This window comes from Podarcis pityusensis, assembly GCF_964106645.2.
Source record: "Podarcis pityusensis genome assembly, chromosome: 10".
Classification (NCBI taxonomy): Eukaryota; Metazoa; Chordata; class Lepidosauria; order Squamata; family Lacertidae; genus Podarcis; species Podarcis pityusensis.
In genome coordinates, this window is record NC_138035.1 from 55,732,674 (window position 1) to 55,750,592 (window position 17,919).

General features: G+C 40.6%; 1 protein-coding gene across 2 annotated transcripts in view; it reads left to right on the forward strand.

Annotated features, from left to right (window-relative positions):
• The window catches only part of MET (MET proto-oncogene, receptor tyrosine kinase), a 96,586-nt gene that overhangs the window by 70,483 nt on the left and 8,184 nt on the right, over window positions 1-17,919 (forward strand). For both annotated transcript variants that reach the window (XM_081023458.1, XM_081023457.1), the window contains exons 11-17: window positions 219-434; window positions 3,740-3,886; window positions 6,837-6,996; window positions 7,769-7,909; window positions 13,037-13,267; window positions 16,152-16,232; window positions 17,066-17,247. In XM_081023458.1, coding sequence (XP_080879584.1) covers window positions 219-434; window positions 3,740-3,886; window positions 6,837-6,996; window positions 7,769-7,909; window positions 13,037-13,267; window positions 16,152-16,232; window positions 17,066-17,247 — 1,158 coding nt within the window. The remainder of the gene's footprint in view (window positions 1-218; window positions 435-3,739; window positions 3,887-6,836; window positions 6,997-7,768; window positions 7,910-13,036; window positions 13,268-16,151; window positions 16,233-17,065; window positions 17,248-17,919) is intronic.

Sequence of the window (17,919 nt, forward strand, 5' to 3'; positions counted from 1 at the left end):
TTAAAGTGAATGTGAAGTTTTATAATGGAAAACTATATTGTTGCTATGTTTAAAGAATATGCAAGCTATAATTGGGACAATTCTCTGAAAGCAGAAATCAACAAAAAGTTGAAGTCATATAAAATGTTGTGATACTCAATTGTCTACTTATTCAGTTTCCTTTTCTTATTTTAGGCATGTAAACATCTAATACCTCTTTTTCCCCCTTATTATTTTAGGAATGTAATCATCGTTCTAATGCTGAAATGATCTGCTGCACAACTCCGATGCTAAGATCCTATAACCTGACACCACCTTTTGTGACAAAAGTATTATTCATATTTGATGGAGTCATCTCACCTGCGTTTAATTTTGATTACGTGAACGACCCGGTCTTTACCATTTCCTCAAAACCAGTGGTGATTTCCAAAGGAAACCAAAATATAGTGATTAAGGTAAGGGCTGTTTGGTTTTAAATGTGGTAAATGAGCTTGCCTATGTCGCCCCAAAGAATTCTGGGAAACTTGTCTGGAACCATTGAGGATCTGAAGCAAACAACAATGTGGATATAATTTTGACTGGCATACAGATGGGACAAGAGAAGCTTGGGTTAAATTTAGGTTTTCATGTATATTTAGTTTCTGTCAGTACCAGCACCATTTTTTTTTGGAAGAAAAGTACTAGTTTAAAGTGTGGCACTTATGTAACAACTTCATAGTGAGTATTGGTACCTTTTTTCTAGAAGAAAAGCCCTGGTTTCTGTTAACAGACATGCATATGCCTGTAAAACAGTAAGGAATTTGGTTATATTTTTACAAGTGCTTGCCCAAGAACTTGTGTTGTTGAGTAGCAATACATCTTTAAACCAAGACTGGGTCAGGTCTAGAACTCTGCTGTCAGTTATAAGGACCCACTGGCTTTTCTTTTCTTTTTTTAAAAAAACCACATTTCTTTAAAAAGGTTGCTAAACAGTTTTACATCCCAGGAAGCAGACTTTAGCACTGGGCAGGTCCACTAGTAATTGTGAGCAGGACACAGAGGCAGAAATGAACAAATTCAGACCATGTTGGGCAATTGGATAAATGAAGCCTGGTAGATTTCACTGAGATTTTGACATGTGATAACTAAAACTGATCCTCGTTTGTGTTTGCTTTCTTCCAACTCACTGATTCAGTTGGCAACAAAAGTAAACCTGGTTAAGGAGTAATGTCAAGCCTTACCCATGTTTGTGCCTTTGTCAGCAATTTTGTAGTTGTAAGCAATTTCAGCACTTAATCCTAAATAACTCCCTACAGACTTCCGAATATAGTTCACTTTGGCCGAATACAGTTCACTTCCAAATATAGTTCACATGTGAACAGTATGTATCCTGTACTAAGCTCTTGCACTAGTGTTAGGTACGTGTTTTAAATATCAGTGGTAAGTCCCTACTTAAAATGAGAAGTGCATCATAGGGTAAACTATTATAGTTATTCAGTATCCTCCCCCACAAATCAAACTCTTAAGTGAGAGGCACTCATAAACTATAGGCCAGCTTTTGAGAACTTGTGTTCCTTCTGTCAAAAGGTCACTGTAGGCCGAATTGGCAGCATTCTGAGCTTTATATACACACAAAAAAAAAAACAGAGACAAGTTTACATGCCTCATAATCACGTTTTGTCATCCAGTAATTAAGCAAGCACAGCATGAAATTAAATGAGCGCTTGGTTCAGTGAACAAACAGTTCTTAGCAAACCAAAATTCTTTTATCTGTTTTCTTAATTAGTGTCAGAAGAATAGAGGAGCCTTTATCACTTGGTTTTTCAGTAAAACTAATCTAATGCGGCACATTTTCCTTTCAGCAAGTGAACATATTCGGACCAAAAGGTTCTTTTTACCTCACTCAAAGAGAACAGGGTACTTTATGCCACCGCCACCACTTGAAGAAAAAAAAATCCCACAGCTCTTAGGCAACTTATCTGGACTGTTGTTTTGGTTTTCAATGAAGAATTGCAAAAAGTCCATGATAGACATCCCCATCTTAAAAGTCTGTCTTTGTGACTTCAGATAAAGTCAGGCTGACGTAAGGTTGCACATGGAACCCCAACATTCATCTTCTGCCTGTGCTTTAAAAAAAAACCCTGATCTGAATTGTTCTGTCCTCTGTCAACTTACAATTTGGGTTCTGAGCTACTCTGCAGAAAATAAAGCTCTGTGTTCCCCATTCACTCTTACGGGGAATCTAAAAATTGCTATAACTTTTATTGCTTCTGGGATAAGCAGACACAGAATATCTGCTCACATGGGGCTCTGTTTTTGGGGGGGTGGTGGATGTTTGCTGCACGGCGTGACTGCGATTAGTCCTGGGAGGCTGCCATCTTCCTGTGTGGCTGGGGGAGGGGATTGTCTCCTGGTGCCACCTACCCCGTCCACACTGGGCCTTCCATTCTGGGCTGGCCTCGCCTGCAAGGCCATTCAGAGGCAAGGACATGGGGACTGTGCCCTGCCTGCCCCTGGCATATTTAAAGCAGCGGCCAGGTAAAGGGTACTCTCTTTACCACAGCAGATGAAGCATGTCAAATTGCAGGTCTGGGGTTTCTGTAGGGGAAGCAAGAGGGATTTTCTCTCCTCCAAAATCCACAATATATATTTTTCAGGCCAACTAAAACTCCAAAATCCATATTAGTTTCACATTTTGAGGCAATGAATGACATCAAAGAAAGCATAGCTAGCCAGTTAGACAAAGAGAAGCATCCATTGTCTAGGCTAGGGATGGAGAACCACCAGTCAATGGGTCTACTTAGATCTCTCAGACCTACCCATTTGCGCCACAAAACCATTTCAGCCAGGCCACCGGGTATGGGGAAGGTAAAAGCCTGGCTCAGCCAAAAGGGGGTTATACAATCAGGCCTTCAGAAGGCCCCTTGCACAGCATCTTAAAGGACAGAAACAGTCACTGGAGATGTAATTGTAGCATCAGTTGACTGACAAGTCGATAACTGTGATTGGGGAATGTGTGTCAACTCAAAAGCACTAAAACCTGCAGACAGTATTTCAGGATCCAGTGCATTCCCTTTGCCAGTAAGAAGCCGGAGTATTTATCTGGATTTATTCTGCAGTTGTAATAAATGGAAAATTACTGAACTTCTTTACAGGATTGTGCCAAAGTGTTGCTATGTATTACCAAATTGAAAGAAAACAAGGCTCTCCCTGTATGTATCTGTGATTTACAATGGAGCTCCTGGCATTTCATCAAAGTTCAGTCTATCTAAGCCATCTCGATGAATTCCTAGGATTGTTTTACAACATCTGAAGCCCATTTGCCTGGATCCAAACTGCAGCAGTAATAATAATAATAATAATAATAATAATAATAATAATAATGTATTTATATGCCACCCATCTGGCTAGGTTTCCTATGGCCATTTAACAACTTGTTGCAATTGTATGCAGTTGAGAGTAGAAGTGGCAGATACTTTTTTGTTTAGCCATTTGTAGATGGTCTTTGGAATTTTGAAGACAGTCCCTAAAACCAGACTGTCAGCAAGCAATGATACTTGATTTAATGCATTCTAATTGCCATTCAGAAACTCAGTGTGTTTCTAAGTCTCAGGAAGGAATCAATGCATTTCAATGACCACTCACTGTCATTTGTTTTATTATATCTCCTTAATGAAAATGTTTAGCAAGGGGAAATGAGCCTGGCTTGGTAAAGCTTCCCTATTATCTTCTTTTTCTTTTGTAATTCTGTTTCTAATTCTTTTTATGTTTTTTTTTCCAGGGTAATAACATTGACTCAGAAGCTGTTAAAGGTGAAGTGCTAAAAGTTGGAAGCAAGAACTGTGAGAATATTACTTTGAAGTTTCAGTCTGTTTCCTGTACTGTTCCTAAAGAGCTGCTAAAATCCAACCATGAACTAAACATTGTGGTAAGATTCCTACCCTAGCATTGCATACGTGGTGTAGTTTGAAATGTCACTTATGTACTCATAATATTTGCACAATTGAAGTTCTAATTTGTTCCTTGTGTTTACACATCATGCTTCATCTGAGCTGTTTAAACATTTCATTGGAAGCAGCACTTGCAATTACTTGGTGGAAGAGCAGCCAAAGCTTTCCTTTAACCATACTGCCTTTGGTATGAATTGGGTCCTTCCAATTGGGTCCTCTTCCCTACCTTTTTTTGTCATTCTTGTTGAGTGATCAGGTGTTCTCATGGTCTGCTCAACTGTGAAGACTTATTGTTATGAAGGCAGGAAAGATCTCCCATTACACTACGCTGTTGCGTTATCATCTCCAGCTGAATGTGTGAATTGTCTGCTTTCATGGCCCAGTTTTTTTTTAAAGAACAAATTATCTTGATAGTCTGAAACATGGGGTTTATATTTTAATAATTCTTGATATTTCCATTGCTGAATCTGTTCAAACGTGGGCAGTATCCCAGGCTGGCTTTTCAATGTTTTGATTTCCAAGTTGAGCTTGTTCAGCTCGCCAGTTTGAGCCAACATGAGACAACCTTAACTCTGGCCTTAAACTGGCAGTTCCTTTGATTAAGGAGGGGTTGTCAACCTGGTCCGTACCACCCACTAGTGGGCGTTTCAGGATTCTAGGTGGGTGGTAGGGGGTTCTATGGCACAAGCTGAATCCTCCTTCCATCGACCACTGGTGGGCGGTAAGGAAATTTTACCATCAAGAAAGATACATTAGTGGGCGGTAGGTATAAAAAGGTTGACTACCCCTTGATTAAGGAATATACTGAGGTTTGGAAGGGTTGCAACACTCCTGCAGAATCCTGATGTTTCCCTCTGAATTGTGTTCAGTCCTCCATTTTCACAAATCTCCCATGGATAGATTTGTTGTTAGAAAGCGGGAAAGCCCATTCTGACTATTTATATCTGGAAAAAGCCATGGTGGAGGGAATAAAGAATAAACTCCCATTTCTCCTTCCAGTTCTGCTACTCTAATCAACACTGGAGCCAACACACAGCTGCTCTAAATTTTAAAAAGTTAGGTAATCCAACCATAGACTTGCACATATTTGGCCCCTGAGATTACACATTGGGAGCTAGGGGTTAACATATGGCTTTGTCTTCTGGTACTATCACTTCTTCTGCACCAAGGAGGAGTTGGTGTGATATTTTCAGGAACAGAAAGGATAACATGTATGCAGGTATGATGTCATTGCTCAGGCTCAAGAAAGTGAAGTGTCCTTTGCAAAAGTCAGCATTTAGCTATGTTTTTTGTTGTCTCTTATATTTTACCATATAACCCTGGCAAATCTTTTTTGAAAATTTCAGAATCCATGCCTTTATTACATAAATGCTGTAAATTATTTAGTTATCATATTTGAAAGCATTAGATGTTGGCACATTCACAGTGCTCATCCAGCTACATTTCTCAATGTGGGAAATTAATGGGGCCAACATGCATGGAATAATGCATGCAAGGTGGCAAGAGTTTTTGTTTGTTTACTTTATTATTTTTCTGCTTATTTGCAAATTGCTTACGCACCCAGCATAAAAGGGAGACTTTCAAATCTATCATTCCAAATTGGACTGGATTCCAAAAAAGACAGAAGGATTGCCAAGTGCATTCCAACTCACTGAGATACTGTCATATGACACTAAATACTTTGGATTTCCTGGTTGATTAGTGCTGCTTGTTGCAATCTTCTCACTGAAAGACAACAACAGAACTGGTAAGGCAGAATCATTAGTGCGATAGAAACTTAAAGGACATTCCTGAAAAGATGCTAGATTTCATGAGGAAGCACAAATGGCATTAGCTATTCTTTAACAAAGGGATGCAACCTTGGTAACTGCTTACTTACACAGCCAGAGTAAAATATTAGTACATATAGGGAGGCCAGGACAGTGGTACCTCGGGTTAAGTACTTAATTTGTTCTGGAGGTCTGTTCTTAACCTGAAATTGTTCTTAACCTGAAGCACCACTTTAGCTAAAGGGGCTTCCTGCTGCTGCCGCATCGCCGGAGCACGATTTCTGTTCTCATCCTGAAGCAAAGTTCTTAACTCGAGGTACTATTTCTGGGTTAGCAGAGTCTGTAACCTGAAGCGTATGTAACCCGAGGTGCCACTGTATTATAAAAAGTGTACGTGACAACAACTAGGATACCTGCTAGCAATAATAGACTAAATTCCCACCACCACTCCAGATGCCCCCTCCCACTTAACCTCAAGCATAGTCCATTATGAACTGATTTGAGGAGTCCTCTGGAGGAAGGCAGACTGAAGCTCTAGCCGGTGGCATTTTGAGTATAGCCAAATTTGTCAAAGAGGTATCTAAGCTACTCTCTAGTTTTCCAGTGTTCCAAATACCTCACTGCAACTGAATCTCTTGCTGGAAATGGCTGCTAAAGTAAACATTTTTGCATCCTTCACTCGAATGCTATTCGTGTCCCTCACAGCTTGCGGCTCAAGTGGCAGATGCAAAGGTGATACAAGCATCTGCCAATGCTCAGATTTTCTCTGTTGCTGAATCTCCTGAGCTGAAAAGGGCTACCCAAGAAGCCAGATGTTAGTTCCTCACAGGTCAGGGCTTCTCCACTGTGTTGCCAAGTCTGTCTTTTTTATCTCTCTCTCAGTTTCTGGCTAGTGCTGTAGTTAGGAGTTTTATTCTATTATTTCTAATACGGCATCTAATGTGACAATAGGCATTATATAAATTAATAAAATCAATCAATCTCTGGCCTTGAGAATAAAAAAAAAGTTAGGAAATGATGAGAGATAGGACTAGCATGTGTGACTTGCATGGATATGTTGACAGTGATGTTCTCTTATCAGTCCTCCAAATGAAATTGAGCTCTGTTATTGGGAGTTTTAAAAGCTAGCTATGGGTTCTTTGCCTTTTTTATCTTTCAGTGGCAGAAAGAAGTTTCATCAATGGTTATTGGGAAAGTATTGATTGTGCCAGAGAAGAGCTTCACAGGAATCATTGCGGGAATCGTGTGCATACCAGTTATTCTCTTATTGTTACTGTTTGGCCTCTTCCTGTGGAGAAAAAAGAGAAAGCAAATCAAAGGTGGTGGTGTTGTTCTTCTTCATATTTGCTGTTTCAGTTAGCAGATAGAGAGTTTCCTGCCCCAAGGAAGCTACAGGGGGACACGAAGCAGGGAAGAAGCAAGGGTGGGTAGCAAGAGGTGAAAGTGAGTGAATCTGGTTATGTCTACTTGGAATCTAAGTCTTTACCACAGTTGGGGAGGTTAAAGCAATGGCATTCTGCAGGTGGGTTTTGAAGAAGGATAGGAAGGAAGACAACGCACTACATAGGTGTTCTGAGAAGAGAATCCAGTCATAAGGGTAGCAAAAGTGTGTTATAACTAATTAGATTTTTTAAAGCTGGCTTTCTTCAACATTTACATCAAATATTGATGAGCTTGGAAGTCATAGATGGCCCACAACTCTCTTCTAAGCCAAGGGATGTTATAGATACACGTGGTTTGTTCAGAGTGCTTGATGATGGCTTATGTGGCTGCATGCATAGTTGTCATCAAAACTTTAAAACCAGTAGGGATGCCCTCCTGCTGCAAAGTATTCTCTTCTCCAGCACAGCAGTAGGAAACAGAATATCCTGCTGTGCCCTGATAAAATATGCAGAATGGGCAGTTGTCTGTATATGTCTGGCACCAAACTGTCAAAATATATTTCTCTTTTGCTATATGGAGGAATAGAGATACTCTACAGAACATCAACTGCTCCACACAATCTAGCAGTGAAATAACTGAAACCTCTAGGATAATGCAAGTTTGTTCAGAACTTGGTGCTGACATTCTCTTGTGTTCCCACATGTTAAGAATTAGGTGGAGAGATTGTTCGCTATGATGGACGAGTGCACACTCCTCATTTGGACAGACTTGTGAGTGCAAGGAGTGTAAGCCCTACAGCAGAAATGGTCTCAAGTGAATCCGTAGACTACAGATCGACTTTTCTGGAAGGTACTGTTTTTCTGATTAGTAAATATAGAAAAGATGCCATATTTTAAACAGCCCACTTCGTAACCCATCAAATGACAGCTACAATAGGTTGCTGGTGGGAGGGAAGGATGGAAAAGATTTGCCTTGAAGATGATCAGAGGCATCCCTATAATGAACGTAGCATGTGGTCCTGCTCTGTTTTTCCTTCCTTGTCTTTCCTTACATATCTTCCAATTTCCTCTGCTCTTCTTTAACTGATCTTCTGCTGCCATCCTGGTATAACTTCCATCTTTTTTCCTGTCTCTGTGCTTTTAGCTATCCTGTTAAGAGTCTCGCCTTCTCATCCATTAGGCTGCCTTGCCTCCCTCTCCATTTCAGGTCTATCCTTCATGTCTTCCTTCAGTTAAGCTTTTCCTGACCTATCCTAGCCTAATTTTTCCTTCCTTTCTCTTTGGTGTATTTCATTGTGTATCCAGTGCCTGCCTTTTGACTCTTGTAGGCCAGTAGAACCTTCAACTCCTAAGGAAGTTTGTACGGGCCACTTCCCATAGCTGTCAACTTACAGATTTGAAAATAAGGGACCAGCAGCCTTGAAAATAAGGGACCAGCAGCCAAAATAAGGGACCTGCAGCCTCACCTGTTCCAGGCACTCCAGTCTTCCTGTCTTCCTGCAGTCTGGTCAAACTCATGCTGGTAGCTTCAAGAACACTGTTCAACAAACTTTGTAACCAGAGGTTCAACTGAATAGAATCTGAATCACATGCACCACAAGGCCTATGCAGCCTCAGCTTAAGATGGCTCCCCGGCCTGGCTTTGCACTGCAAAGTTTGCAGCAGCACATGCAACAAAATGGCGTCCAGCATTCAAAAACCCCCTCAGCTTGCATTAACTAGCCACACACAAGGCATGCAAGCTCCACCCCCCAGTCGTTCTTAGACTCCTTATTGGGTGAGCAACACAGCCAAGCAACACAGTTGTAGCCTCCCTCCTCCCTGGCCAGCAGGGAGGGAGGGAGAGGAGCTGCTTCCTTTGAAATTTAAGGCACATCATTTAAGGGACATTTAAGGGACATCTATCAATAAGGGACAGCAGTGGGACATGGCGCTGGAATAAGGGACTGTCCCTTCAAATAAGGGACACTTGACAGCTATGCCACTTCCAAACTTCATACAGCCATTGTCCCTCCCATACAGCGGTCTTTAGGAGTACATGGGGCTGCTGGCAGGCTTCTGACACTTCAACTGGTGCTTGCATAAAATCTAGCCATAAAATCCAACGCAGGCAGACACAAATTAAAAACAAACAAACAAACAAGGGTAACATCAAAGATCACTAGAGCAACTGCAAACTATAGGCACTTCCAGACAACCTGTTTATTGAGCATCCATCCTGGTTTGCATTGAAACAGCTACTCAGAGTTCACTTGCCTCAGCTATAGCTATTCTTCAGGCTGGTTGGGATCACTAGCAGAGCAACAGATTCCCGCTGCTTCAACTCCTTCCTCATTTGGCCAATACCTGACTGAGGGACCTCCTTGCTGGAACACCTGATGCTTTGATTGCAGGTGGGGTCTGGTGCAAGGCAGGGGTCAGCCTGTGCTACTGCATTGTTTGCAGGGACGCGGGAGGGGCTGTGGTCTAAACCCTGAGCCTCTTGGGCTTGCTGATCAGAAGGTCGGCGGTTCAAATCCCAGTGACAGGGTGAGCTCCCGTTGCTCTGTCCCAGTTCATGCCAACCTAGCGGTTCAAAAGCACACCAGTGCAAGTAGATAAATAGGTATCGCTGCAGCGGGAAGGTAAATGATGTTTCCGTGCACTCTGGCTTCTGTCACGGTGTTCTGTTGCGCCACAAGCAGTTTAGTTATACTCAATGCTTTTGGGGGGCGGCCACAGGGGTACGCATACCCCTAAACATTTTGTGAATCTGTACTTTTGTCCATTTACTGTATTTTTTTCTCCTGATTTGAATTACAAAATGGTGATTTTCTTGAGTCAAAATAAGAGTACCCCTAAACATTTTTTTAGAAAAAAAAAGCACTGGTTATGCTGGCCACATGACCCGGCTGTCTGTGGGCAAACGCCAGCTCCCTCGGCCTGAAAGCAAGATGAGCTCCACAACCCCATAGTCACCTTTGACTGGACTTAACTGTCCAGGGGTCCTTTACCTTTACCTTATGTTTACTGCATTGTTTGGGCCATCAGAAAATAATTGGCCGGATTGTGCTGAAGTGAGGAGAATCTATCTGAGAGCATTATGACAGTAAACTAGCTAAAATGTTTAAATAAAATTATTTATCCAGGTTTCTTAATTGGCAAAGCTGTTACTTTTCATGTCCTTAAGGTACCACTCTCGTTCAGGTACTATAATTGGTTAAAATCTTAACTGAAGTCCAGTCACAATTAAAGCAGTTAACATTTAAAAAAAAAAAAAATAGGCGGAGAACTCTAGATCAAATAGCATCTAGTCTGCGGGCGAGCGGTCTGAGTTTAATTAGATCTCAAGAATCCTGGCTTCAGATATAGTAATCAGCTTAAGTTAGCCTTTCTGTGTTGTAAGAAACATTGCTGGTGAGGCGATGTGATTAAATATTGGCCCGGGTTCCAGGTTGAATATTTGGCATGGCTCAGAATGTATCTAAACATCACATTTGTGCTCCATTTGTGGAGCACCAAGCATGTAGGTCAGTTCAGAGCATAAATACAAAACCCTCCATTTATGCCAGTTACCCATTATCTGATGTAATCATTTGACAGCCCATGAATTGCTAGCAAGGTGGAAGAGTGCCATTTCTGTGCACTCTTCTAACAATTACTCGTTCTTCTATATGCTCCACTATGCGGTAAAACTATGTTGCAGCACATGTTCTCTCTGTGTGTATCTTGACTTTACCATCAGGACCACAGTTATAAAAAATAATAAATGCTTCTACGTCTTAGTGATCTTTCCCAATGAAAAAATAATTTCATACATTGTCCCTAAATGGGACATATTTATAACATTGTTCCTTAACTCCCCCACCTCCAAATTCATCAGTCACAACTAATACAAATATTTATAACAGTTGAGGAGTGAAATTAGAAATATGATAGCAATATTAGAATCAGATTGGTACTGAAAGGCTTCTCATTTTATTTACCATATTACTTTAGACTATTTGTAGCTGAAAAGAGCCTTGTAAATTTGGCAGTCATGTTTCTAGACATCTGCAATATAAATATAATGGATATTTCATCTGAATATGACCATAACAATTATTACATTATAGCTGCTTCCAGACAGGTGGCTCCTAGTGCTAATAAATCATTGCTCTTCTGCTCTTAAGCAGAATTGCAGTTTTCTGTGTGTTCATCCTGCTATGTCCCATCCATACTTAGTAGATGTGGCGTAGCATGCCCTCCAACACCAGAACTTACTTTTCTGTGGAGGATATGAATTGCAGGGTCTCCCTTAGAAACCAGACTTGACAGGGAGTTGCCACCAGTTTTTTGTGTTTGTTTGTCTATTTGTTTTGGTATGCTATACTGTGCTCACTTGTGGGTTTAAGCCGGACTGACTGCAGCTGGAAAACAATATAAAAATCAGAACAGTCTGTAAAGATCAATATCATATCAGTCACTGCTTTGAAGTGAGATATTTTATTTTAATATATTAAAAAAGTTACGGTCAAAGGTTAACATCTGCAGTACTTAATTTTGTTGCAGTGTAAAACTGCAGGAAATGAATCACTCAAGCTATTTTGCTAGTTGAATATTTACCATTAGATAAATATAGTCACAGGCACTTAGGAAGTATTCATCAGATTTTCAATTGCCCAGCAAATGATAATCTAACAATAACCTATGGACTTTGCTATATCCTCCTTTTCCACAAATGTGTCATTTCCCAATCCTATTCTCCCCCACGGATAATACAAGTACAGATAACTCTGGCTGCAATTTCTAGTTTGGGTCAAAGTAGAATTCTGCAAAATTCAAGTGGGGCCTTGACTTATGCTTTCTTCAGTCTAAAAAATTAGATTGCATTATGACAACATTGGTGAGACATGGCAAAATGGCATAGCTTTATATAAAACCTCTGAATTAAATATAAAACCTCTGAATTAAAAAAGCCAGACAAATGATATAATGGTCCATTTTGGCAGAGAGAGATATTGCTTTATTGCAAGTCACATCCTTGGACCCAAAAGCCTCCAGATAATATTTTCTTTGTTATTGGCTTCAGCATTAAAGGCCTAAGGCTTAGAATTCAGAACAGATTCTGGAGCTCAGGCCTGAATCAAATTACATTGCGCTGCCTCGATCAGTGGTGGGGAAATGGATCTGGCCAGCTGTATCATTATGACACCAAAATGATATCGGATGATTGACACTAGTCAAAATTCAAAGGAGGTTGCTGTAACGGCTGATCGTTGAAAAGCAGTTATAGCAACCTCTTTTGAAGATGCAATTCCAGTGCCAGTGAGCTTGGCTGAAATGGCCTGGTGAGCCACATGGGAGAGACCAAGTGTGCCTAAATAGAGATTCCACAGCTGGAGATTCCACAGCCCTGGCCTAGATTCTGGAACCATACCCTACAAATCCCGTTTTTTTCATGTCAGAGCACAGCGGCCATTTTGGACACAGCAATCTCACGCCCGCCCCCAAGTGCTTTTTTCAGGACCACAATATTGCGCACTGTCCTAAAACTCCCATTTTTGGGTGCTGTGCTCTCATCTGGAAAAAGCATGTCTTGGACTCCGCAATCTTGCACGGGTCACATGACTAGTGCAGGGGAAGACGCATGATCTGGTTTGGGGACTCATCATGTTGGAGGGTCTGTGAAACTCCACCCTTAAAAGGGTACATTTCATTCCCCTCCCTTTTAAGCTATAGGAATGCCGTTAAGATCTTGTTATTTTCTGATGTTTTGGCGTGATGTAATGTTTTTATCTTCTATCTTTCTAACTGAATTATTTTTAGCATGATCTTATTATAGGATACTGCTTTTTAATAACTTTAGAATCATTGTTTTGATGTGCGTTGGTGATTTTGTAAACTGTGTTTCAATCTACTAGCAGAGAAAAACAGGGAGGAAACATTCAAATAAATGAAATCCAGCCCCTTATGATAGAACTCATTGCTGATATATCTACTTCTATTTTTCTTATAGATCAGTTTCCAACTTTATCTCAGAATGGATCATGCAGACCATCCCATTATCCTCACACGGACCTATCTCCCATCCTGTCTACTGGAGACTCTGATTTAGCCAGTCCATTGTTGCAGACTAATGTCCACATTGACATAAGCGCCTTAAATCCAGACTTGGTCAAAGAAGTTGAGCATGTGGTTATTGGTGCTGATAGCCTGATAGTCCATTTCAGTGAAGTAATAGGAAGAGGTAGGTGTTGAGTCTGTCACCTCAAGCCACACATCTCCACAGTCGTGTATCAAGCATCAAAACATCTAATTGCTTCTTGGAATTACTCTTGCGAATAGTTGTTTTAACCAGCTGGCAGAATGCCATTACAGTAGATTCCAATTGTACCACTAAGGGAAAGTAGTTCCACAGTAAGAGGGTCATTTCAGAGAAGACCCTCCCTTCTCAAGTCCCAATGTCTGGCAGGCATGGTAAGGCCTCCAGTAATCTCAGGTCTGGATTTTACAGAAAGAGGTGCTCTCTCAGATAGCTGCATATCAACCACCAGCTCATGCAGGCTGTTTAGGGCCTTGAAAGCTAGCAACAGAACCTTATGGCTCAGTGGTGAATAGGCAGGCAATGGAATTCCATTTGTGTATGTGTGCAGAATGATGAGGATTCCAACCGAAAAGCGCATGTAAGATTGCAGCTTAATTCTAACAAAAATGATTATTATTTTTTACACTTGAGGTTAGCCGAAGAATCTAGAGAATATGTAGTGTTTGTTATAGTTGAACATCATCAAGTGTTCATCATATTTCTACCTTCCTCCTCTTCCACACATCTCTTTAAGTGGCTTCCGTAGGAAACTCAAGCCATCTCTCCAGTTGCTGCTGCTCAGCCCAGAACCCCTTCAGCTTTAGCACTTGAACAGCGTTCTGTGCCTTTGGACAGTTCTCTGAAAGACAACTCAATTAGCAAATTTACTTTAGAACTTTAACATGCAACACATTTCTGTAGAGAATTAATTTATCTACTTTACTTGTTACATGGCTTACCCGTTTGTTAAGCAAATGGCTAGCTTTAGAAACATGGAGAATTCCAATCATGTTCCTATTCAACCAGATTTTGAGCCTTCTATCCCTAAATTTCAGTTTGATCTAGACCACACTTTGGATTTAAGGGGGTAGCTGATTTTACAAAACACTATCTGACCATCAGCTATTTTTTCTGTGTCTGATGCATCTGATTACCTAGTCTCTAATAGTTTCATCTTGTTCCCCCCCCCCCAATGTCTACGTCTATTTTAATGAATTTGTTGAATCCCCATTTAAAGTCCATATACAGCAATATAGCTTGTGGCAGCGGTTTCATGATGCATTATGCAAATTATTTTTTTCTCTCTCTACCTGGAATCTGCCGCCAGTTAAAGTCTTGATCATATATTGCCATTGTCCTTAAAGGTGATGGGAAAATAAGAGTCAGCACTGACTTTGTACAAACCTTTATCTATGGGTGTAAGAAATAACAGAAGTCTGGACTTCCTGTTTGGCAGCAAACCTGGCAAGTTGTCCTCTCGGGCGCCCGGGAGGGGTTCCAGATGGAGATTAATGGGGAATAAGGGGCATGCCTCCCCTTACCTTTCAAGCGTATCGAAAGGGCATGACCTGTGGTCATCAGCTAGTGCCTTTTCTTTGCAAGTGGTGGTGGAAATCCCTGTCTCGCAGATGAAAAGGTGAGGGCACTGGGCACAATGGCTCTGTCCAAAGACAGCCCCAGTAAGCTACTGTGGTGAGCTGTGGAATACCTTTGAATTCGGACATAATTGGCAAGTGAAGAGGCACCCCCCCCCCCGAAAAGATCCTGATTTATGCTGCAGGAGAAAATAATTTGTTTGGAAAGAATGAAAGATGCTAATTTTTACTTTGCTTGAACGGTGGAAGGAGGGGAGGGGAGGCAATATTTTGAGTCTTTTTCTTTCTTTCTTGGGATCTGCGTTATCTACCCTCCCCAAAAGTAACAGAAGGTAAAGTTTTCGGGAAGAGTGGACTTTAAAGACACCTCTTTGCGATGGGTTTATTTTATAACTAAGGACTTTGCCTGAAAGAAAATGGAGAGTAACAATCTTGAGGGACTTTTGAGGGATTTTGACCACCCCTTGGAACTTCGTATTGTGATATAAAAATAGTAAATAGTAAAAGATTGGTAACAACTGGATTGACTGTCTGTTAAGCACTAGGAAGAGAATAAACTGTGGAGTCGGATGTAATGGAATTGAGGATCGGCAGGATGGACTGCAGAAAGATTTATTAGTTTAGGCGGGAGGATGGAGAGGAGATATGGATTTTGTTGATTGTTAATTACATCAGTCCACCCCCCTTGAAGGTTAAAGTTGGAAATGAGAACAGTGAAAGGGGCAGGAAGGACCACAATGTGTACCATCTTGACTTTCACACAGAGAAGAAGAGAGATGGATTATGTTTATTTATAAATGATTTATTAATGAACTGGTAGTATGTAAAATTAAACTTGGCGAAATGTGAAGGGTGGGTGACACTGAGAGATTGGCAGTGTTAGAGGGAGGCAATGTGTATTATACAAAAAAAAAAATTCTAGGGGTTTCATTTTCACCCTCTGCATGCAGCACTAGTGAGGCTGTTGTTTATTACTGGGGCCAGACATCAGGCAGCAATGTTCAAGGCCATGTTAGGGAGGAATGCGTGTATGTTGTCTGGGAAAAAGCAAGATCTGTTTTTCAAAGTGTTACTCAAGAGGTAACAGAAGGAAATGTTTCAGAATAGATGAATGACTATGACGGGTAGATAAAAGAGGATTTGCCCTACTCGACTATTTTGTTATAACAATGTATAAAAGCCATAGCAGAAATTGGTAACTGAACAGGTGATGTGTAGGGAGAAGGGATGAGTGTATACTGAAATGATAATCGGAAAAGTTATTTTATTGGGAGCAGCAAAGAAGGGAGGAAAATAGAGGGGACATAGGGGGTGGGGGTGGGTGGGAAGTCAGCTTTTGAATTTGTTTTGATTTTGTATTAATTTGGTGACAGTTTGTTCAAAATTATGGAAAATCAATAAAAATAATTGGCAAAAAAAGTAACAGAAGGCTAACCTTATTCTCAATGCAGGGCATTTTGGATGTGTCTACCATGGAACTTTGTTGGATACCGATGGCAGGAAAATCCACTGTGCTGTGAAATCCTTGAATAGTGAGTCATAGTTTTTCATAGCGAACCACAATGAATTTCAGAGTCAACAGAATCAGCTGCCTTATCAAAGTGCACTTTCACACCCTAGCAATATTAGTTGTATATATGGGCTATTTTCGGACGGTGTCTTGCATATAAAGTTCCCCTAACAATTGATTTGTCTCACCATGTCCTTGTGGAGGAAAATTCACATCCTCCACCCCACCCCCACCCCCCGGATAAATAGAAGATTAAAGGAAAGAAAGAAAACATGCTGGTATCATTTTACACACTGCTGGGCTGCTTTGTATTCATTTTTTATGAGTGAGACAGTTGGAAACTGCGGGAGCAAATTGGCACACACTAGTAAATGGCCTTCTTCTGGCTCTGCACTTGGGACATATCTATTTATTATTTCTAGTCTATGAAAAAGGAAGGGAGGTGTAATAAAAACAAGGAAAGAATTCTGGAACTACAAATGTATGCTGTGAATGTGTTAAAGTATATTCTGGCCATGATAAACATTCTTTCAGCTATGCAGATGACAATTCAAGTTCAGTTGGCTATAGATACAGAGTTCTGCCTAGTTCTGCAAACACTTAGTAATGTTTCTTATCTGATTAGACATGCTGGATATATTATTTGGAGGAGGCACTATTGACCTAATATTGAGAGAGAAATCAGATATCATTTAATAAATGTGTATTTAAAAGAGTTTTGTTTCGTTCTGAATGCGGGGAGGGGGGATGAGGTAAAGGGTAATATTTGACACTTGTTCCTGTAAATTTCAGTTGTGTTAAAATGTGCCAGAAATGATCTGTACTATGGTTTGGTTTTGCTACTGCATTTCTCAGGGATTACAGATTTGGACGAAGTATCGCAGTTCCTAAAAGAAGGAATCATAATGAAGGATTTCACTCATCCCAATGTCCTATCACTGCTTGGAATTTGCTTGCCCAGCGAAGGGTCTCCTTTGGTTGTGCTTCCTTACATGAAACATGGGGATCTTCGGAACTTCATTAGGAATGAGTCTCATGTAAGTACAATCCAGGATGTGCTTCAGTGATATTGTAAAGTTTGCTGTTATACTTGACTGCAGCTCTGCTCAACCTAAACACATTAATTGATTTGTTCAACCATCACTTTTAATCGTGGTTAATACAGTCTGGGTTTTTAGCAAATCTTTCTGCCATGGAATAATAATCCAAAAGAATGGTTTAAAGCCATGATGTTTTCCAAACAATAAATAATTTCCTCCCTAAAATATGCCACAAAACTGTCATCAAACAGCTTTAAAAATGCCATCTGTGCATATAGTCATTCTTATAAATTAAAAGTAGAACTGCCAGTCAACCAAGAAAAGCAACAACCCTGTAATAGCATGATATTATATAAATGTAATTATTACCTTTCACTCTTAAGCATTCACTGGCACAAAATGAGTTCCCAAGATCTGTCATCTAACTAACTTTTATTATATGATTCTGCCTTACAAATATTTTAGTAGACTGGGAATATGTAGCATTACTATTCCTCCTTACCTGGGAATAAGCCCCACTGAATTGCATTGAACTTTCCTATGAGTAGATTAAAGGTAAAGGGACCCCTGACCATTAGGTCCAGTCATGGCTGACTCTGGGGTTGCAGCGCTCATCTTGCTTTATTGGCCGAGGGAACCGGCGTACAGCTTCCGGGTCATGTGGCCAGC